The 24,656-nt window shown below is 32.7% G+C and overlaps 1 protein-coding gene across 5 annotated transcripts in view; it reads right to left on the bottom strand.

Annotated features, from left to right (window-relative positions):
• The window catches only part of LOC143067844 (uncharacterized), a 45,984-nt gene extending 26,239 nt beyond the window's left edge, over positions 1-19,745 (bottom strand). For 4 of the 5 annotated variants that reach the window (XR_012976049.1, XM_076241426.1, XM_076241429.1 and 1 more), the window contains exons 1-4: positions 19,634-19,720; positions 4,516-4,591; positions 3,622-3,726; positions 754-861 (exon numbers count right to left, since the gene is read on the bottom strand). Coding sequence is in view for 4 of the 5 variants with exons in the window: in XM_076241426.1 (XP_076097541.1) it covers positions 754-861; positions 3,622-3,726; positions 4,516-4,552 (250 nt within the window). In the remaining variant the exon portion in view is untranslated. Of the gene's footprint in view, positions 1-753; positions 862-3,621; positions 3,727-4,515; positions 4,592-19,633 lie in introns of all 5 variants that reach the window. The other variant, XM_076241428.1, reaches the window with a different exon arrangement.
• Positions 19,746-24,656: the final 4,911 nt, after the last annotated feature.

The raw sequence follows: 24,656 nt of genomic DNA, 5'->3' as shown, positions 1-24,656 counted from the left end.
TTCACTTTTACTAAAGTTAGAGTACGAAAACTAAAAGTATTCGGACGACGACGACGACGACGCCAACATCATACCAATATACGACCAAAAATTTTTTAATTTTTGCGGTCGTATAAAAACTAATTGACAAAATTAGTCATTTAAGGGCAATTATTCCTAGAAGTCATAATATAACGGTTTTGAAGTAAATGGACAGTAAGTAGATCTCAACATTTTTGCCCTATTGGATTTCTCTATATAAGTTTTAGAGATAAAAGCTACCCCGTATGTTCTATATTTAGCGATGACAGAAATGATGGTTGGAAGGCAAGATCATGATCATATGACAAAATTTTTAAACAAGATAACCAAATAATGATTGGGGAAAAGTTTGGTTGCAATTGGCCCAGCAGTTTCAGAGAAGATTATTGTAAAAGTTAACATATGATGGTGGAAACCATGTGATAAGAATACACAGCTTACTTGACCTTTAAATTCAGGTGAGATAAAAAACAGAATATTTAGAAGGTTTTAATCAAGAGTCAGTAAATTGTTCAATTTTACTGAAAAATAACAGTTTCCAAGTAAGGAAATGTTATTTCTCTGACAGATTATAGACTTCGTGTATTCTACATGTTTAAGAGAAGACTAAACAACCAAATGATGACAGCAGCTCCTCCTGTATGTGGACAAGTTCAGCCAAATGATTGGACTGACAGAAATGGTAAAACTGTATCCTTGGTCACTATGTAGGGTCATTTAAAGATCAATTACCTGTCTGGATGTTTGCCTTGTCTGCCCTTTGTTCCTCCTTCATTGGAAAATCAGATGGACCACTGGAACTGTTCTTTAACAGCTTCACCAATGTTGAAGCTTCTGTTACTGGAAAAAGAAGATGTACATTTATAATATAAAAAAACATGGGCACCTATGCATTGATAAAAGTCACAAATGTTTGTATGTTGAAACTTTCATCTGTAAAAAAACTACATTTGAAAGTCTTTTGGTTTTATGAAGAAAAAAAAATAGTTCACCTTTCTCAAAAGTACTTTTGAATAGAAAAAATGCTTATATTAATTATCGATATATATTTATAACTTCAAACAGTATCGTTTTTTGTTGTTGTTGTCATTATTAATGTTAAACATGTTAAATGTGAGCCTAAATCTAATCCTGATACTCCCTTCTGCTAGACTGTATTTTTTTGTCTATCCATTATTATGATTATAGTTTTCAAGATAATAAGCAAAAATAAATAAACAGCTGGGCCATGAGAGCACATAATACACCCGTCGCTTTTTCAATGAATAAAGTTTTCAATAACTTCTCAATGTAATATATGAAATTCATGAAAAACTAAAGGGAGGTTAACTTGATATATATAAATTAGTCACTAAAGTTTCATAATAATTGCTCAAAGTGTTGTATGAAAACTGGAAAATCCCCCCTTTTTTATGAATAAAATCACATAACTATGAAACCTAAAATGTAAAATTTATAAAAATCCATTGAGAGCTTAATTCAATAGATATAAACAATTCACCAAAGTTTCTTGTAAATTCATGAAATTGGTGAAAGTGTTATTAAGTTATTGTACGAAAACTGGTAAATCTCTTTTTTAATGAATAAAACTCTACAACTTGGAAAAAAATTTAAAATCAAAATTGAGCTCATCACAATTGATATAAACAATTCACTAACGTTTCTTGTAAATTGGTGAAAGTATTATTGAGTTATTGTCCGAAAACTGGAAAACCCACCTTTTTTTAATAAATAACTCGGAAATGTAAAATTTCAAATTTAATAAAAACAAAAGGGAGCTTACGTCAATAGATATAAACAAGTCACCAAAGTTTCATGCAAATTGTTAAAAGCTTTTTTGAGTTATTGTCCAACATGTTGACGACAGACAAAATGGATGGACAGACAGACAATGGTATATCATAATTACAATACAATACAAATACAATATTTTTTATTGTCAATCAAGGACTCCCCAAGAGAGCAGTATAATTACAAACAATTTATTACAATGATTATTATTAATTCTTGATGATATATAATGACAAAAAATAGAATAAAGAAAATAAACACAAAAGAAAAATTAAAACCCAATGTCCTGTAAACGGGCTTATAAAAATAGATACTGTAAATTCAGATATTATTGCAAGTTTATATTAATGCAAATAATGGGACTTCGTGAAAATTGCAATAATCAAAACTCCCAAATTATTGCAAGTTTATATTAATGCGAATAATGGGATTTGGTGAAAATTGCAATAATTAAAACTCCCATTTTGATAACCGAAATATAGACCTGTATGCACAATTTTAGAAATCGCAATTATAAAACTCAGCAATAATATATGCACACAATCACACAATTTTATAAATATCGTCCTCTACACTTTCATTAGACATTAGTCTGTTAGCTATCAGAATTATTGACACTTTACTGTACAACATAAACACTGACAAAATAGTCTTATCTTGGGATCTCTTTGTTATTATTTAGATAAAAACAACAGCCTTACCCAATGAAATATTTTGCTGTCATGATTTGCATGATATTTTGTAATCCTGTTCATCTAACATATATATATGTATGTTACGCACCATATGAGTATTTGGACCATACGCGTATGGTCATGACCGTATGGCTATATACTCATATGGTAGGGGTAATTAATAAATTTATACAGTTCATACCAACTCTTCATAAGGTTTGACTCTTCCAGTTGTCACGTCATCAAAAAGACAATATTAAAGGTCATTTTATTATATTATATAATGATAAACTAAATAAAAATAAGCAGTTTCGCACATTTTATTTTACTCACTATAGTCACATCTAAACTAAACACAGTTAATACCTAATTGTCAATTTTTTATTACGCTTGAATGGCAACATGTCGACTTCTAAAATAGAACCGTTTTGGAATTATCAAGACCTCTTTATCACTGAACAAAGCTGCTGAGAAGGTTAATTTTTCACTCAAAGCAAAAAGTGTAACTGCGAAACGATCATACACAACCAAGACGAGCTAATGCAGAAAAGTTATGGTACGCCGACTAGTACTGTGTGGAAAAAAATTACACCCTGTGCATCAATACAAGAATACAAGTAGCGATGAAAAGTAACTATGGCATCAATATTTTATGTTTATCTAAGCCTTTGAATTATAAAGTTTATTGAATTGTTGAAACGGTTCTAATACATATTTGAAAAAAACCTATATGGTCCAGCCCGTTAAAAACCAAACGAGTATTAATACTCATATGGTCCGACCATATCAGTATATAGCCATACGGTCATGACCATAAGTCCAAATACTCATATGGTCCAGAACATATACATATATCTATAAGTAATTCAATATAACCATTTATCTAGCTACTGGTATAACAAGTAAACTGAGAATTTGATACCAAACAAATCCAATGACTTAAAAAAAAAATTGCTTAAGACACGTGGAATAAACATGTATACAGGTATCATCTGCTAATGGCATGCCTAAAAACACATTGTTTCCTAATTTAATCTATTTTTCACATACCAGGTAGCTTATTAACACCTCTTTAACCTTGGCTATTTTCACTTTTCTCACCTGATTAGACAATGAATGGCAAGAAATTTATTACCTGTCTGATTCTGTATCTCGTTAGCCTTTTGACCTTTGCTCTTAGGAACACTTGTTGGACAACTAGGATTCCTCAACAATGTTAATAATGTCGAGGTTTTACTTCCTAAAACATGTAAAAGATAAAAATAAGTGTTATCTTGTTATACTTTATGTTATATGTCTATTTTACTTTATATACATGTTAAAACTGGTAGAACCCCCATTACATTTGTGGCCCTTCCAAATCAGACTACCATGTGTTGTTTGTTTTGAAGGAGTCGTTGATCATGTTGGTAGGTGGTTTTTGTGGTTTGCTTTGTACTGTCAAATACTTTTTGGTAATTCCTGTTATATTTTTTATGTATTATGCATGTGCAATGGTAAATAACTGTCATGACTGTATCACATTTAAATAATATAAATGATATAAGGGACAAATAGCCTCATTGTCTGACAGGAGAATGACCTATTACATTAAATATTGCTGCTACTAGGTCATGTATGTTTAGTTGAAAATAAGAAAATTATCTATTCTACACAAATTATTCACTCATCATAAAAAAATTGTAAGAATGAAAAAACTCAAAACAATACATGTATTGCTACACTATATAATGTTTTTTCAAAACTGTAATTTTAGAAATAATGGCATGCATTTATTATTGCTATTTTTGAAGAACAAATGAAGAATGAACAAAAATGTGAGATTACTCATGTGATTTCTAGAACTTGTAGAAAAGTTTTATACAGATATATATATGTATTAGATATCAGAATGCTGATTCTTATTGTTTCAATACCAAGTGATATTATTTGCATAAATAAAAACCTTGCAATAATTTCTGAATTCACAGTAGTTTGGTAGTTTTTTAATGTTAAGTTCATTGTCATATATACAGATTTACAGTATTACCTTCTTTAGAGCAAGAACTGGAGGAATCTTTTTCCATAATCTAACATTTTTCTATTTTGTTGTAAATCCGATCCAACTGAAAATATATATATATACATGTATATATAAGTCTAAAAATTTGCACAACGGTATTGATATAAGATGTTATTATACGAAAATGTTGTTATTAAATCGTGTTGACAAATATTTCAGCTCAACAAATGGCCTTCTTCTGTGTCACAAGTTTTAACAATACTACATTATGTATCAGTATTGTTAAAACTTGCGATAAAATTTTTGACATAATATGAGTTTCTGACACAAAACAAATGTCCTGATCTTACAAATTTATTACGCAATATTGTGCAATTAAAGATTTCTTCTTTTTAAATTTTCAAAAATTTGGAATTTGAGAAATTTGAAGAAAAAAAAATTGCAATTAGTCAAAAACCTGACATTTCTTTATACATAATATACAAGTAGTGTATGGCAGGTAAATCCGAACATACCCAACATTGTATGTTAAATGTTTTAGAATTACCTTCCTTACACCTCTTTTAAATTGTCTTAATTGTCCATTGACCAGAAATACCTACGTTTTTCCCTTTTTTTGCCCCTAATTATGGAACAATTTGAGCCATAACACCCAATGTCAATACTAACTATCCCTTCATGGTATGGACACTTGTGGTATAATTTCAGAGAGATTCATACACTTAAACATAAGTTATTGTTTGAAAACTACAAAATATGCTTATTTTGGGCCCCCTTTTTGGCCCCTTATGCCTTAACTATTGGGACCATAACCCCAAAAATCAATCCAAACCTTCCGTTAGTAGTATTGAACCTTCTTGTAAAACTGTATAGAGATCCATACACTTAAACACAAGTTATTGTCTGTAAACTAGAAAAATTTGTAAGGGTTCCGCGGAACCCAGTGTCTCGCCTACTTTTGCTGTTAATCACAGACTCAACAAAATGAGGAAAAACATCAATAAAAATTTCCCTCTGGATACTGTCTTTTGATTGAAAGAAGCTTTCAAGTTTGGTAAAAAAATCCAGGATAGTTTATGAATCTAATAAATGTTGTATAAACTTTAACTGCAGACTGTATGTAATGTTAACTGGAAGAAAAACTAAGTCCATTGATAAGCATAAGTAAAATACGGAAAAAGTGAATTTTTTTTTTACAACATTTACTTCTGAATAATATCTTATGATCAGAAACAAGCTTCTGTCTAAGTTTGGTAGAAATCCAGGATAGTTTAACACAGGCACTTGTTTCTGTCAATGTGGGGTTTACTATCCATACCAGTACAAAAAAACACAAGGTAGCTAACGGAAATTTTCAATGTGTTCGCTTCAACCAATATTTTATTAATTTCCCTTGATTTTTTCACAAATAAAAGTACACCAGTCTGTCGGTAATTGATTTATCTTTACAATGAAACAATTTTCACGTACCTTGAGAATACCCCTCAAACAGAATAACACACTTCAGATGAGAATTATTGACCTTTTTCCAGACCATTGAATTTGTAAGGAGTTAACTTCCGGTAATTTTAGGAAGTTAATATAACTGTGCAATCCCATTGGTTTAATTCATCTGGTTACCTGTTTATTTATACTAGTTACCAGTAACCAGAAAAATGTGACCAATGGGATTACACAGTTATATTAACCGGAAGTTAAGTCCTTACAAATTCAATGGTCTGGAAAAAGGTCAATAATTCTCATCTGAAGTGTGTTATTCTGTTTGAGGGGTATTCTCAAGGTACGTGAAAGTTGTTTCATTGTAAAGATAAATCAATTACCGACAGACTGGTGTACTTTTATTTGTGAAAAAATCAAGGGAAATTAAAAAAATATTGGTTGAAGTGAACACATTGAAAATTTCCGTTAGCTACCTTGTGTTTTTTTGTACTGGTATGGATAGTAAACCCCACATTGACAGAAACAAGTGCCTGTGTAGTTTAAGAACATTATGAAAATTTTAAAAACTTAAACCACAGAGTGAATGTTTTGTTTCTGGCAAAAAAACTAAGTCCATTTATAAGTAAAATACGGAAAAGTGGAAATTTAGTTTTACAAAATTTTCTTCTTGATACTATCTTATGATTATAAACAAGCTTCTGTCCAAGTTTGGTACAAATCAAGGATAGTTTATGAAAGTTATTAAAATTTTAAAAACTTTAACCACAGAGTGAATGTAATGTTTCCTCGCAGAAAAACTAAGTCCATTTATAAGTAAAATACGGAAAAGTGGAAATTTATTTTTACAAAATATTCTTCTTGATACTATCTTATGATCATAAACAAGCTTCTGTCCAAGTTTGGTACAAATCAAGGATAGTTTATGAAAGTTATTAAAATTTTTAAAACTTTAACCACAGAGTGAATGTAATGTTTCCTCGCAGAAAAACAAAGTCCATTTATCATGTTTATAAGTAAAATACGGAAAAAATGGAATTTTATTTTTACAAAATTTACTTCTGGATACTTTCTTATGATCATCATGATCATAAACAAGCTTCTGTCCAAGTTTGGTAGAAATTCAGTATAGTTTAAGAAAGTTATTAAAATTTCAAAAACTTTAACCACATAGTGAATATTTGTGGACCCCGACGACGACGCCGACGACGGAATGTAGGATCGCTTAGTCTCGCTTTTTCGACTAAAGTCGAAGGCTCGACAAAAATGCTGCTTTTTAGCCCTTTTATTGCCCCTTATTCCTATATATTGGAGAAAATCAACCCCAAACTGAATCCCAGCCTTCCCTGTGTTATATGGAAACTTGTGATACAATGTCAGAGAGATCCATACAGTTACACACAAGTTATTGTCTTAAAACTAGACAAATGCTTGTTTTTGGCCCTTAATTCCTAGACTGTTTGCCCAATAATCCCTTAAAATAAATCCCAACCTTCTACTTATGGTATTAAACATTGTGGTACAATTTCAGAACAATTGAAATACTTTTACACAACCTTTTTGTCCTGAAACTAGATAAATGCTGTTTTTGGCCCCTTGGGGCCCTAATTCCTCAACGTTTGGGACCATAACCTCAAAAATCAATCCCAACCTTCCTTTTGTGGTTATAACATTGTGTTAAAATTGTATTGATTTCTCTTTACTTATTCAAAAGTTATTATCAGGAAACAATCCGTCTACTAACAATGGTGACGGCGACGACAAGGCTGATGAAGACAACGTGATACCAATATACATATTGTACGACCAAAAAAATTTTAATTTTTGCAATCGTATAAAAATGTCTAATTCTCCATTCTCCTGATACTATGTATGAGGATATGAATGCCCTCTTCTGTCAGGTGTCAAACAGTTATTTTCGTATACTGTTAACTTAGCGTAAAATTGGTTAAAATATTAATGTGTTTCGTCAAAATATCCTGAACTTTATTCTTCAGAGGTCTCAAATAATAATCATTAATACAAGTTATTATCTGGAAACTACAAAAATGCTTATGTGGGCCCCTTTTTTGACCCCTTATTCCTAAACAGTTGGGTACATAACTCCCAAAATCAATCCCCACATTCCTTTAGTGGTTATAAACCTTGTGTTGAAATTGTATTGATTTCTATTTACTTATACTAAAATTATTATCCGGAAATCATCTGTCTTTGGACGACACTGATGATGATGACGACAATGTGATACCTTAGATACAACCAAATTTTTTTTAATTTTTGGGGTCGTATAAAAATTAAGTGGACCAGCTAAAAGACCAAAGTACAAGAAATGACATAAAACTGACTCTGAATTTGTACATTAAATTGATGTAGAAACCCACAAACAGAAGATGTTCAGGAATACATTTATACTACTGAGCAGTTTCTCCCCTCAAATTTTAACCAGATGCTCCGCAGGGCGTAGCTTTATACGACCGCAGAGGTTGAACCCTGAACGGTTGGGGCAAGTATGGACACAACATTCAAGCTGGATTCAGCTCTAAATTTGGATTGTGATTAAATAGTTGACACAGCATAGGTTTCTGACACAGAATGAATGTGTTCTAATGAACTTAAAATTTTTGTTTTCTCTTAGAGCAATTCACTATGCTGTTGAATATTAATCCTCTCAAAACAAGAATGTGTCCTCAGTACACGAATGCCCCACTCGCACTATCATTTTCCATGTTCAGTGGACCGTGAAATTGGGGTAAAAACTCTAATTTGGCATTAAAATTAGAAAGATCATATCATAGGGGACATGTGTACTAAGTTTGAAGTCGATTGGACTTAAACTTCATCAAAAACTACCTTGACCAAAAACTTTAACCTGAAGCGGGACAGACGGACGGACGAACGGACGGACGGACGAACGGACAGACGGACGGACGGACGGACGCACAGACCAGAAAACATAATGCCCCTCTACTATCGTAGGTGGGGCATTAAAATGTTTGAAGAAATTTTCTTTTTTATTTATGAAATTTCAAATGAGAAAAATTGAACCCAATTTTTTTAATCACATCCCCCTTTCCCTTATTCCAAAACTAATCTCAATTAAAATTTCTAATGGAGTTTGCAACAATAACTACTCATTTAAATACATCATAAAATATTAAGATGTAAAAAAAACTGCTTGTTATCACTGAATGTTATTTATTATAATTTATCAGTTGGTAGTAAAAAGTGAATATACATTGTATATTGTATATAACAAAGATTTAAGTTGATTCTGGACAAAGAAAGATAACTCCAATTAAAAAAAATCTTGCTATTGCACAATATTTTGCAATTAGATATTTCTTGCTTACTATTCTGGACAAAGAAAGATAACTCTAATTAAAAAAAAATTTGCTATTTCACAATATTGTGCAATTAGATATTTCTTGCCATTGCGCAATACTGTGCAATTGAAAAGACTTGCTATTGCACAACACTTAATATAATAATTTTAGATCCTGATTTGGACCAACTTGAAAACTGGGCCCATAATAAAAAATCTAAGTACATTTTTGGATTCAGCATATCAAAGAACCCCAAGATTTCAATTTTTGTTGAAATCAGACTAAGTTTAAATTTGGACCCTTTGGACTTTAGTGTAGACCAATTTGAAAACAGGACCAAAAATGAAGAATCTACATACACAGTTAGATTTGGTATATCAAAGAACCCCATTTATTCAATTTTTGATGAAATCAAACAAAGTTTAATTTTGGACCCCGATTTGGACCAACTTGAAAACTGGGCCAATAATCAAGAATCTAAGTACATTTTTAGATTCAGCATATCAAAGAACCTAACTGATTCATTTTTTGTCAAAATCAAACTAAGTTTAATTTTGGACCCTTTGGACCTTAATGTAGACCAATTTGAAAACGGGACCAAAAGTTAAGAATCTACATACACAGTCATGACAGTTAGATTCGGCATATCAAAGAACCCCAATTATTCAATTTTGATGAAATCAAACAAAGTTTAATTTTGGACCCTTTGGGCCCCTTATTCTGTTGGGACCAAAACTCCCAAAATCAATACCAACCTTCCTTTTATGGTCATAAACCTTGTGTTTAAATTTCATAGATTTCTATTTACTTATACTAACGTTATGGTGCGAAAACCAAGAAAAATGCTTATTTGGGTCCCTTTTTGGCCCCTAATTCCTAAACTGTTGGGACCTAAACTCCCAAAATCAATACCAACCTTCCTTTTGTAGTCATTAACATTGTGTTTAAATTTCATTTTTTTCTATTTACTTAAACTAAAGTTATTGTGCGAAAACCAAGAATAATGCTTATTTGGGCCCTTTTTTGGCCCCTAATTCCTAAACTGTTGAAACCTAAACTCCCAAAATCAATCCCAACCGTTCTTTTGTGGTCATAAACCTTGTGTCAAAATTTCATAGATTTCTATTAACTTTAACTAAAGTTATAGTGCGAAAACCAAGAAAATGCTTATTTGGGCCCTTTTTGGCCCCTAATTCCTAAAATGTTGGGACCAAAACTCCCAAAATCAATACCAACCTTCCTTTTGTGGTCATAAACCTTGTGTTAAAATTTCATAGATTTCCATTCACTTTTACTAAAGTTAGAGTGCGAAAACTAAAAGTATTCGGACGCCGGACGACGACGACGCCACGCCAACGTGATAGCAATATACGACGAAAAATTTTTCAAATTTTGCGGTCGTATAAAAAGCATCCCAGAAAATAGCAAAATCTTTTGATTCTCAACTTTCAATCCTCTTTATGGTTCCTGAGGCTCAGATGAAAATCAAAAAACTTTTCTTTTAACAATCAGTATGATCGTCTTGCTGATCACATATATATATATGAATGTATGAGATGCAGGAAACTTGGAATGAATTCATGTCATTTCGTTACCTGGTAGATTTGTAACTACGTTGATTTGTAACTGAGACGTTTCGTACCTGGTGTAATTATATATGGTTATAATGTGTTAGTTTAAATTAATTAATTTAAATGAAACAGTTAAAGTTATTATCTATAATTTAATGATCAAATTGTTCATCTCATAATAACAATATTGTAATGTTTTCAATTTAAAACTTTCTTAAATCTTTTTAATTATTGGCTAATTGGCTAATTGGTAATTACGCTTGGTGACAGCTTTAATGTTTTTATGACAACTAGTGACAGTTAATAAAAAGTAATTATGGTAGGTGTAAAGTGATTAAGTTGATTAATGGCACATGACCTAAAACTGCTTATTAAAAATAATCATTTTCTAAATTTTTCTCACTTTTACATGCCAAGCTGGGAACCGGTGTCATATTGTATTTTGAACCCCCTAAAAAGTGAACCTGGGGTCAAAATACCATGCGGTTAAATGACCCCAGTCATTATACAGCATGGTATTTTGACCCCGGGGTCATTTTTCCCATACAGTATTTTGAACCCCCCTGTTTTTGATAAATAGTATTGCAGATAATCTTATTTTCGATTTGTTGGCTAACCTTTTTTTTTAATTTGAGGTTTTTAGTAGGGGGTTCAATATACTGCAGGGGGTTCAAAATACCATGGCTATGTAAAATTTTCAAAACATCTTTTCTATCATGTTAAACACATACAAACTACTTAACAGAGTATTATTACTATGTCAGGGAGTTAGAAAAGATAGAATTTTTGAAATTCAAGGTCTATAGTAGGAGGTTCAATATACCACAGGGGGGTCAAAATACCATGGGCCATGGCAAAGTAAAATTTTCAAAATATTTTTTCCATCATGTTAAATACATACAAACTACTTATTTGAGTAATATTACTATGTTAAGGAGTTAGAATAGCTTGAATTTTTGAAATTTAAGGTCTATAGTAGGGGGGTCAATATACCGTGGTTAGGGGGGGGGGGGGGGGGGGGGGGGGGGGTCAAAATACCATGTCAAAGTAAAATTTTCAAAACAACGTATTATTACCATGTAAAGGAGTTAGAATAGCTTGAATTTTTGAACTTCAATGTCTATAGTAGGGGGTTCAATATACTGCAGGGGTCAAAATACCATGGCAAAGTAAAATTTTCAAAATATCTTTTCCATCATGTTAAATACATACAAACTACTAATTGGAGTACTATTACTATGTTAAGGAGTAAGAATAGCTTGAATTTTTGAAATTCAAGGTCTAGAGTAGGGGGTTCAAAAACAATATCCTGCAGGGGGGTCAAAATACCATGTCAAAGTAAAATTTTCAAAATATCTTTTCCATCATGTTAAATACATACAAACTACTTATTAGAGTATTATTACCATGTAAAGGAGTTAGAATAGCTTGAATTTTTGAAATTCAAGGTCTAAAGTAGGGGGTTCAAAGACGATATCCTGCAGGGGGGTCAAAATACCATGTCAAAGTAAAATTTTCAAAATATCTTTTCCATCATGTTAAATACATACAAACTACTTATTAGAGTATTATTACCATGTAAAGGAGTTAGAATAGCTTGAATTTTCGAACTTCAATGTCTATAGTAGGGGGTTCAATATACCGCAGGGGGTCAAAATACCATGGCAAAGTAAAATTTTCAAAATATCTTTTCCATCATGTTAAATACAGCAGGGGGGTCAAAATACCATGGCAAAATAAAATTTTCAAAATATCTTTGCCATCATGTTAAATACATACAAACTACTAATTGGAGTACTATTACTATGTTAAGGAGTAAGAATAGCTTGAATTTTTGAAATTCAAGGTCTAAAGTAGGGGGTTCAAAGACAATATGGACCATAATTTGCTATTGGGCTCGTTTCCTATAACGATAGAAAAGTGATAAAAATGTGTATTTCTGTAAGAAAAGTTGTAACTACAACTAAAGATGCCTTTATTTTTATCAACATACAAGTGTATGCTACTCTTCCCTAGAAAAAAAATTGAAATTAACAAATTTCAAAGATTATACGACCGTATTTTTGTGTCGTTTCTCGCGTTACTTTTCGCTTCCGAAGTGCATAATGCTGACTGATTTATAGATAATAGTCACCGGCAAATTCGTAACTTTTGCTTTCAAATAATAAAGAACATCGACCAATAAGAATAGTCAGAAGAAAATGCCGAGAACTATAAGTATTTCTGTAGCAGGTGTAAGAACACTGGCGTTACTTTCGTTTTCGATTTCGTAACTTAAATTTTAGATGATGTAATCTGCTTTGTTGTAACAGAATTCTTTATATCAATATGCAAATATGAAATCTCGCGAGATGTTCAAACAGGTAAATCAGAGATGATTTACATTCTAGTTTTGTTCGTCGTAATAATTAAGTTAGAAAATGACGTTATCGTTATGCGTTACATTTCACACGAAACAGAAGTCCAGTTATTTCCTTTTTTTTATTAAAATTGTTTTTGTCGTTAAGTTCTAATCATTTCAGGTCATACGTGAAACATGTGACTAATATGTGATCACGCCCTTACGGCCGGATATACGAAATACTAGGTCTAAACATTGTTTTTGTTTCCAACGGGATGTTAGCAAACATAATCTGTAGACTTGTTTCGTCTTGTTACAAAAAGGAAAATACAATTTTCAAAGAGATTGCGCCAATGGGTCTATTATTTTTCCTATGTGCATAATGTTACATACGATCTTGTGTGAAAATAAATGCCCAATGACTTGACAAAATCGATTTCAGATTTGACGATGTTATAACACACTTCGTTTCCGGATAACGATGTAAAGGGTCCTTGGAAAATTCAATCGAAATTACGTCTCTTATCATTGTGCCGATGCTCGTTGGATTGATTTTGCTTCAGCAGTAAATATTACTGGATATTTTAGGTGAATTAAGATAATTTAATAAAAAATACATGTTAATATACCGTTACACTTGGAATGTACAAATTTGGTATCTTTGTCACAATTTTTAATTATTTTTTTTTATTCATGTTCTGCAAACACTTTTCAGAAATGCAATAAACTTGTCAAAGGAGAAGTAAACTTTTGCCATGCATGACTTGAAAGGAAGTACCTTATTGATTTTAGCCCACTAAAGTAGGTTAAAATGTGGAAACCATGTAGATGGTGTACAGGTCACAAATATCACATGGTGCCTATTTTAAAGATTTTAATTCCAAGTTCAAAGTTTTTTTCTTTACTGGATTTAAAAAATTTTACATTGCTAATGATTTGGAATAAATTGTATATAACTGGAATTTCAAAACCAAATATAAATACATTTTTTTGGCTAAAACATCAAGATACAACGATTATGGTATCCTGTATCAATGAAGAAAATATGGAAATTTCTGAATAAATTGTACTAATTGTTTTCAAAACCAGCACAATTTAGGAGTTTTATAATACTGTTACATTTAAGATGGATTTTAAGAAAAAGTATACTGTTCAAATTATTTTAAGCAGATTTTGCAATAAAATAAAACTAAATCAAAGCACTGTAAGCAGTTAACCAAAAACCAAGCCAAACATAATTATAAAAACTGTTGCAATGTTGATTCAATTTTTTTAAAGATTTTTAAAAAGAACAAACATTTAACATTCATATATTGTACATTTATGTTCATTTAATGAATTAATCATTAAGGCAAATAATTCAGTTTTTGTCAAAGTTTTTTAAAGCAACGCATATATCAAGTATATTTTTTTCATGGTCATAGAGTCTGCAGTGATACAAGTTTGCAATGATTGCAGTTCTTCTAGTTGATAGTTAACGTTGGTATTAGTTGACTGTTAGTAGTTCAAGTTGACTTTAGTACGAGCTTGTAAAAGTATGAATGGACTTGCTTCCATGGAAAGAAAACTGAGTTTGTGTTCAACAGTACAAAAGTTATGAGACACTAATCAGACAAATGTTTACTACTACAGGGATTAAAGGTGAGGTTTGTCTAACCTGTCCACAGTAAATGTAAATGTCCCCCACATTCACCCCAAGTCTATGATTTCTGAGTTTGGAATAAAATGACAGGTAATTATAAAAACAGTTGGTCAAACATTCTTCGGCTTGAAAGATATATGTTTTCTTTAAAATGAGCCATATGAAAATGAAAATTTTTATAGGACCAGAAATAATTCAAATTATAATTAAGGTAAATTCTTTAAACCTACTAATTATTTTCCATCAATAAAATTTTTTAATTATCAAAAAAATGATTGTAACATAATGCTGTTACGAAGTCTTCCAAACAAAGTTCCCATAATTATTCATTCCCATGGTCGCCTGAAATTGGACAAGGTCTAGTACACGTTGGTTAGGTCTAGCAAAGTGACATGCATATGTGACGTCCATGAGATTGACATTGTATGTCATTCAATCTTTTTGAAATGACAAACACGAATGAATATGGTTTAGTTTAGGAGTTGGTATTTTAATCTTATACAAGTTCTCAAAACACACACAAGAGGGGGTGGGTGATCCTAGGGACTACCCTTATACTAGTTTTTCATTTAATGTGTTATCTTGTCCCATACATATAAGTTCTCAAACAGGAGGGTGTACAGTGACCATAGGGACCCCCTTATAATTCATTTGATTTGTAATATTGTCCCATACATAAAAATATATTGTTCAAGATTGTGGATCTCGACCGTTATAAATTCTCAAACAGAAAGGGGTAGAGTGGCCCACGAACTCCACCTATATTTCATATGATTTGTTATATTGTCCCATACATGAATATATATGGTTTAGGGGTGGGGATCTCGACCGTTTCCAAGTTCTCAAATAGGAGGGGTGGGGTTACCCGCAGGGAATCCCCTATATTTCATTTGATTAGTTAAATTGTCCCCTACATGAAGATATATGGTTTAGGGGTGGGGATCTCGACCGTTACCAAGTTCTCAAACAGGACGGGTGGGGTGACCCCCAGGGACTCCACCTATATTTCATTTGATTATATATATATTGTCCCATACATGAATAAATATGGTTTAGGGGTGGGGATCTCGACTGTTTCCAAGTTCTAAAACATGGAGGGGTGGGGTGATCCTAGGGACTTCCCCTATATTTCATTTGATTAGTTATTTAGTCTCTGACATACATGACTGTATATGGTTGAGGGGTGGGTATCTCATCCGTTTCAACTTGAGTAATCAAACAGGAGGAGGTAGAGTGGCCCAATGGACTCCACCTATATATCATATGATTTGCTTACATTCAGGTATCATATAATATAGTTGCACTATTTGTGCCTGTCCCAAGTCAGGAGCCTGTAATTCAGTGGTTGTCGTTTGTTTATGTGTTACATATTTGTTTTTTGTTATTTTTTTTTATATAAATAGGGCCGTTAGTTTTCTCGTTTGAATTGTTTTACATTGTCTTATCAGGGCCTTTTATAGCTGACTATAGTGTATGGGCTTTGCTCCTTGTTGAAGGCCATACGATGACCTATAGTTGTTAATGTCTGTGTCATTTTGGTCTCTAGTGGATAGTTGTCTCATTGGCATTCATACCACATCTTTTTTTTTTTATATAAAAAAGTTCCAGCTATTTTAAATGACCTATCAAAATGGAGAAGAAAAAAATACCCCTTGAAATTGCAGTAATATGTTTAACTTTAAAAGGATCTAACATGCATTACCAACATTTATCACTGATAAAGAAAATTTATACTGTTACCAGGAACATATATATTGTCAGATAAACTGTTCCCAGCTGTCACATTGTATTGGATTTTGACATTAAAATTGGTGTACAAAATATTTTCTGCTTTTTCTTTCTTTTACATATATGTTTTGGTTTTCAATTCAAGTGTTTATATTTCTTTACCATGCAAAGATGTATTTTGTCACCTGTCTGGATTTTTTAGTTAATAGCCAAAACCCGGGATTACCCTTATCCGCTTCCGGAATCGGATCCGATATTGTAATTGTCTTCTCGCGGCAGCCATTTTGTTTTCAATGTTGTTTTTGACAGATAGTGAGATACGATTTTACTCGGATTTACACATTATATGTCAGCGATTTTCTGTATAAAGCTAGCGGTTGAGCAAATTGAACATCGCTGTCATAAATAGTAATGATGAAAATAAGTTTGAGATCGTTTATTAGATCGAAACTTTGGTAAAAACGTTTGCAAAGTTATTTTCTTATTTTCTTTCAAGGTCCGTCGGGCATGTCGGGCGTAGCTAGTAACCAAGTAGAAAGTCCGACTGCAAAAGTGGAATGTCGCAGACCTCGGACAATCGCTAATTTGAACCCCTGCGTCCAAATTGAAAAGATACGAAAATTTCGTCTTCTAATTCAAAATTGCCGCCAACAGCGTGATCAGTTGAACTTATATTAATAGACTACTGACGTAGTTGACTACGTATTGATGACAAACAATATTCCTACGACTTTTGCAATTTGGGAAATCTTAACTACTTGTCTTTAGAGATTTATGGCGATTAAATATTTCATACATTTGTACTTTGACATCTTAGCCAAAAGCTCAGGGGACAATAAACTACATAAGGATTCCTAATGTGCTCTACTTCCTATGTGCAACTTTAAAACTTTTGGGAAAATCGACGATCATTTAAGGTTTTTCTGGTCATATTTTTTTGTAATCCAGAATGAAAAGTATGAAAAAACTGTCCATAAGTTATAAATAACATAGTAGCCAGCTAGATGATAACAATGGCACATATTTCAGCATTTATTGGGTAGAACACAAATCCAGGGTGCTCGCATAAGGCAGCTTAACTGCCTAAAAAATGCTTTTGGTTTCTTATGGTTTCCTGTCGCGTTTTAAAAAAACTTTAATCTAACATCGAAAATAGATTTTAAATATAAACATGAAGCAAGTAACACTAGTAATGGTGTTCATTTATGTCTTTTGAAATATATTGTACAAAATAAAGAAAATAAGATTGGTTTCCTGTTTGGTTTCCTGTCACGTAAACGGTGAATCAAAATGTATTAATTTTTTCTTGAAAAACTCAATTGTTTCATTAATACTATTCTAACACCAACACAACCCACAGAATAAAAGTTAAAGTTTTAGAACTTATAATAAAGGATACAAAAAGAAACCAAAGACCGAATACCAAATTATGGTCCATATCCTGCAGGGGGGTCAAAATACCATGTCAAAGTAAAATTTTCAAAATATCTTTTCCATCATGTTAAATACATACAAACTACTTATTAGAGTATTATTACCATGTAAAGGAGTTAGAATAGCTTGAATTTTTGAACTTCAATGTCTATAGTAGGGGGTTCAATATACCGCAGGGGGGTCAAAATACCATGTCAAAGTAAAATTTTCAAAATATCTTTTCCATCATGTTAAATACAGACAAACTACTTGTTAGAGTATTATTACCATGTAAGGGAGTTAGAATAGCTTGAATTTTTGAACTTGAATGTCTATAGAAGGGGGTTCAATATACCGCAGGGGGGTCAAAATACCATGGCAAAGTAAAATTTTCAAAATATCTTTTCCATCATGTTAAATACAGACAAACTACTTATTAGAGTATTATTATCATGTAAAGCAGTTAGAATAGCTTGAATTTTTAAAATTCAAGGTCTATAGTAGGGGGTTCAATATACTGCAGGGGGGTCAAAATACCATGGCAAAGTAAAACTTTCAAAATGTATTAAACTTGCTGGAAAAGATATTTTGAATATTTATATAAATCACAATTAATTCATTTTCAGCAGAAAACAATATGGACCTTAAGGGAGCTACCATTTAGTTTTAGCTACAAAGGGGGGATTTTGTTAGAGTCAGATTTTTTTTAACGCTATCAATCCACCAAAAAATTTAACACTAGAAGGTATAGGGATAATCTGGATTCAGAATATTTTTTTAGTCCTCTGCTTGATTTGAATGTTTTTTTCCTTCATCAATTTGGGAATTAGAATATTTTTTAAGAAAAAAAAACCAATACTTCCCACCTTTTGAAGTTCACTGATTGTTCCCTAAACATTTTCCATCTAAACTTATTATTTTATTTTAGACAAAAACTTTATACATAGGACATTCCACCTGAACCTACATGAAATATTTTCCACTGGACGTTAAGCAAAGATAACCAAGGCAACAATCAATCAATATGTAGGACATAGTCTTTTACAAGCTGACATTCAAGGTAGCGCCTTCCTCATATTAAAAATGAGTTTCTTAAAGGCTATTCTATTTTTGTTTCGACGCCTTCCTGCGCCTTAGGAAGGCATCGAAGAAAAAATATTAAATAGCCTTTCAATACATCATATTAAATTATTTCAATATTTGGACTAAACTTTGACAGCCTTGGTCTTGGAATGTAAAAAAAACACCAGTTAGTACAGGCCCGTAGCCAGAAATTTCCAAAGGGGGGTTCGTTGGACTAACAAACTCGACTTTAACAGTCACAATTCGAACAGAACATCGACTTTAACAGTGCTTATTTGTTTTCAAGGGGGGGTTCGTCCGAACCCCCCGAACCCCCCCTGGCTACGGGTATGTAGTATCTTATACTTTATGATGGACTTTAAAAGGGGAGCATATACATCAGCAATGTTTGCAAAGAAAGACATCAAAGCATAAAAAAATCCCGTATTAGAATAGTGGAAAGAAGAATAACGTCACAGATGATCTGGCAGATTTAAGATTATGAAGATATGGTACAGTTGCGATCTGTAATAATGAAACTGACACTGGGGCGACAACAATTTCACAGTCACATAATAAGTGTATGTGGTTAATGTTTTTGTTTCTTTGGACGTGTAAAGAGGACAACCTGTAATCTATAGTAGCTGCTGTTTTGGTGTCAACAAATACCTGAAGTGCGTTTCAGATTTACAAAACGCTTATTCGTATCTCTCTAGTTTTGTCTATGTCATTTATTGCGATGTTGCTCTGGCTACTTTCGGCACGATTTTTTTTCGCACCAGGCAGTTTCGCCCTGAATCACGTTTCGCACACTTAGGTTTATGCTGGTATTTAACAATGTATATGTCCCTGGTCTATGTGACAATAGTAAAAAGTAAAACTAAAATAAATATCAGAAATATTTTTGTTTACTTTTAGGAATGACGTTCTTTCCAACAACGTGGAGATGTGAATAAATTGTAAAAAAAAACCGGTATCAATTCATGTGCCCTTTATTCATAAATACTGGACGTTTTAACTTTCATTATTTAAAATATGTACATAGGAGCTACTAGTACTGTCGTGTATTTTTTACCAGAGGCAGTTTTCGACCACTCACATTTCGGGAGCGATTTCATGCACGTGAGGCGTTGTTTTCGCATCCTTTTCACGTGAAGATCTGCAGAACTAAATATTTGTCACGGAAGGTTAGGTTAGCTGCAATTCACACAAAGAAGTAGTAAGTAACACAATTTATTTCAGTTGTCGTGGAACTTCTCGCCATGATAAAAACAAATATAACGTCATGTGTTAAAAAATATCTGTCTTTCAAAAAATATATTTTCAGTAAAAACACCTACTGTTCAAGCATGAAAACCTAATGAGACTGTTCGCTAACTTGGCTCCTGAGAATAAAAAAGTACAAATAAATGAACAAAAAAGAGTTAAGACGCATTTTAAAAAATATCTTCCCGATAATCAACTGATATCCCTTTCACACATGTTTCGCCTATTTTCGACCATTCTTGTATATTTATTGTTACTATGGACGCTTTGTTTACGTTTTTCAAGGCTACAGTGACGTCACAGTATAAATGACGTAACGAAATCGGGCACCTTGTATTGACAATGTCATCGTCAGAAGGACAATGTTATCGTTATTGGAATGTAGGATACACTGTGATTGTATTTTTTTTTTACTAGCTTAAAATAAGAAAATCAAAACTTTTTAGAATTGAGCTTGAGATTTAAGAAAATTATCTGAGCAACAAGATCAAAATGCAGACTGCTTTTGAAATATATTGTATAGTCCAAACTTATTTTGTTTCCTCGCGAAATCCTAGCAATCTGTCTACATGTCAATAGAAAAACCGAAGACGTTTATCCTCCCTAAAAGAGAGTCGGATGGGCGGGGTTTGACAAGGGGTAGGATTCACCCCTTCCCTTCCTTATAATATCAACTTGAGGCAATAATCCCTCCCGTTTACTCCCTGTTCTCACTCACCCTAACCCCACCCCCTTTTTTTACTCTCCGTCTCGGTCTCTCCCAATTATCGTCTCCCTTATCCCAGGGATCCACCCCCTGTCCACCAACTCCTACCTGTTTTCTCTGTTGTGTTTTTTTTTTTTCTCGTGGTGCACTGGTGTCACCGTTCAGTTTATTAAAATCTATATGTTTTGTTCTCTTTTATTACGCTAAAAATGTACATGTTTTAATATAAATAAGAAGGTGTGGTATGAGTGCCAATGAGACAACTCTCCATATATTGTTTGTTTATAGTGTATTAGTATTTTCGAAAGTGTAATCATATTTGTATTTAATTTTATGCCCCCAGTTTCTACGGTTTGATTTTTTTCTGCCTGTTTTATTTGCTTCATCCGTTTGTCCCTTGACATGCCAAATATACTGTATATGATCATTTCCTTCATTTAACTTGTCTTGTGAAATACAAAATGACCGGGTCTGCTAAATTCATATGTACATGTGCAAAAAAAATCGTATTGATACATGTACTAGATACTTTTAAAAGCAATAAAAATAGGACATCGTCAAGTATAAGTGAATTCCATTCAACCCCATTTCGTCTCTTTTGTACATCCTTCACGCCTGGATTAAGTTTCAATATTGTCATAAAATACATGTTTTGGCGCGTCGGCACAGTTTCTTGTTTTCGTAACTTTTTACCTCACAATTTTCTGCTTTCAGATTTTCAAACAAATGGGAAAACGAAACAAGTACAGAAATTATGCTCTAGAGGATATCAAAAATGCAGTACAAATGGTTGAAATAAGTCAATGTCAATTCGATCCGCATCACGACGATACAATGTTCCAAAAACTACTATAATAGACAAACTTAATGGAAGATCTAGTCTTCAAGCAAGATCAGGACCTAGTCCAGTATTATTTGATAGTGAGGAAGAAATGGTAGTTCACTGGGTCATAGATATGGCAAAAATAGGTTATGGCCAAACAAGACAGCAACTTCTGTATACGGTGAAGACCATTTTGGAGCATGACGGTCGGAAAACCCCCTTTAAAGAGAATTTGCCGGGTAAGGATTGGCTATATGCTTTCTTGAAACGCCATCCTGAGGTTTCTACTCGCACTCCACAGAAACTTGGTAAGGAACGCGCAGTTATATCTTGGCAAAAAATAAAATGGTGGTTTGAAGATTTTGCAAAGTACCTAACGGAAAACTATCAAGAGGGAATAGATATATTGAAAGATGCTTCCCGCATATATAACGCAGATGAAAGTGGTTTTCCGCAAGATCCAAAATCTGGTAAAATTTTGGCTGCTAAAGGCAGTAAGAATGTGTACTCAACATGTTCAGCTGACAAATCATAGATAACAGTTCTTGCATGTATGAGTGCAACAGCACACTACTTACCACCTTTGCTTGTATTTCCAGGGGAGCGTTTCCGGTATAATCCACTCGAAGGTTTCACTGAAGCAGTACTTGGTCGGACAAAGACTGGTTGGATGGATTCAGAACTATTTTACACCTGGGTACGTGATCAATTAAGGACCGAAAAGTCAAGCGACCGGTTATTTTGCTGGTGAATGGACATACTAGCCATATTAGTCTGGAAACAGCTCAGCTTTGTAAGTCTGAGAATGTTATATTGTACTGTTTGCTCGAACATGCAAGTCATATATTACAGCCTTGTGATGTTACTCTGTTTTGGCCTTTGAAGAAGCACTGGAGAGATTCAGTGAGAGATTACCAGTTCAAAAATCCGGGTGAATTTGTCACAAAAGGTACCTTTGCTTCTGTTTTTAAGTCGGCATGGGCAAAAGGAACAACAGTTGATGTAGCAATTAAAGGTTTCCGTCATACGGGGCTTTATCCATTTTCAGTTTAAAGTGTAGATAAATCTAAAGTTGAGCCATCTGAAGTATTTGCTAGGGCAAAACCAGACCAGGATCTCGGTAATGACGACAATATGAATTGTAAAGATGCTCATGTTGATAGTCGTCCAGTTACCAATAGTTCTGGGACCTACATTCTAGATCAAGAACCCGTACAAATTGATAGAGAATTAAAACGCAAACTAAAGGAAGAGGAAAATGCTAAAAAGGAGGAGAAGAAAAACGAGAAAAAGAAAAGGATTGAAGAAAATAAAAAACGTAAATTATCCCAAAAACAAAAGAAATCGGATAAATCAGTAAAATATACATATATATTCCGATAAAAATTCAAAACGGAAAGTATTCTTTCACAAAGTGATAAAACTTTAAATGACTTGTTTCTCTACTTTTGTCCACTCTTTAGATACAAATGAAAATAAATGCAAATATGTGTTTACTGTGTAACATATGTCACCCAAACGTATCATGGAAAAATAAGTATTTAAAGTGTTGCTTGACTATATGGAAGGTTGGTCCGTTAATCGTATCGTTTATACGTCTGTTGAGAGTAAAACGCACAATTTAATGTTAAACTCTGTTAAATATACCGATTTTTGGCATATTGAAAGAATAATAAAAAAAAAAAAAAAAATTGTCTGCCAAATAATATCTATCCTGTATCATAGAACACTTTTCACCTGAAAACACATTTCATAGTCTGCGCAGTTTTCAGTAAAACTAACAGCCTAACAGACATTATGCAAGTATGTGGTATTCATGCTTATATGATAGCAATTTTTTGGATAAAAAGCAAAAAAAAAACATTTTTAGATATCATTTAAAGGACACAAAATAGTATTTTGGTTCTAAAAATAAATTGGCATTAGTAAATATTTCATAATTGTAATATCTATCTTATGAACATAAACAAGCTTCTCTCTAAGTTCGGTACAAATCCAGGATAGTTTAATTAGTTATCAAAAGTACCAGGATTATAATTTTATACGCCAGACGCGCGTTTCGTCTACATAAGACTCATCAGTGACGCTCAGATCAAAATAGTTAAAAAGCCGAATAAATACAAAGTTGAAGAGCATTGAGGATCCAAAATTCCAAAAAGTTGTGCCAAATACGGCTAAGGTTATCTACTCCTTGGGTAAGAAAATCCTTAGTTTTTCGAAAAATTCAAAGTTTTGTAAACAGAAAATTTATAAAAATGACCATATAATTGATATTCATGTCAACACCGAAGTGCTGACTACTGGGCTGGTGATACCCTCGGGGACGAAACGTCCACCAGCAGTGGCATCGACCCAGTGGTGTAAATAGTTATCAAAAGTACCAGGATTATAATTTTATACGCCAGACGCGCGTTTCGTCTAAGAAAGTTATTAAGATTTTAAAAACTCTAACCACAGAGTGAATGTAATGTTTTCTGGCAGAACAGGGGCGGATCCAGGAATTTGTTAGGGGGTGGTCACCTTTTGTTATCTTAAATTAAAACTTTTTTTATTGATATCATGAAAATAGTAACAACAATAGAATAAACAAGCTACACATGATTTATAAAATTGATTCTAATTTTAATTTCTTGGATACCTGCGTGCAATCATGTCAACGATCACATCAAGTTCTAAATCTAAATTGTAATGCACTTGCATCAGTGCAAGTACACTTAGTCGATCCTAGACTATTGTTGCACGAACAAATGTTTATTAGTGAGGGCCCTCATGGGGTTTTTGATTATGTGATTACTTGGCCGTTTTTTTAATGATTATTTGATTATTAAGCCAAATATTTCATGATTATTTGATTAC

This window comes from Mytilus galloprovincialis, chromosome 3 (genome assembly GCF_965363235.1).
Source record: "Mytilus galloprovincialis chromosome 3, xbMytGall1.hap1.1, whole genome shotgun sequence".
Lineage (NCBI taxonomy): Eukaryota > Metazoa > Mollusca > Bivalvia > Mytilida > Mytilidae > Mytilus > Mytilus galloprovincialis.
This window is presented reverse-complemented; position numbering and strand designations above follow the sequence as displayed.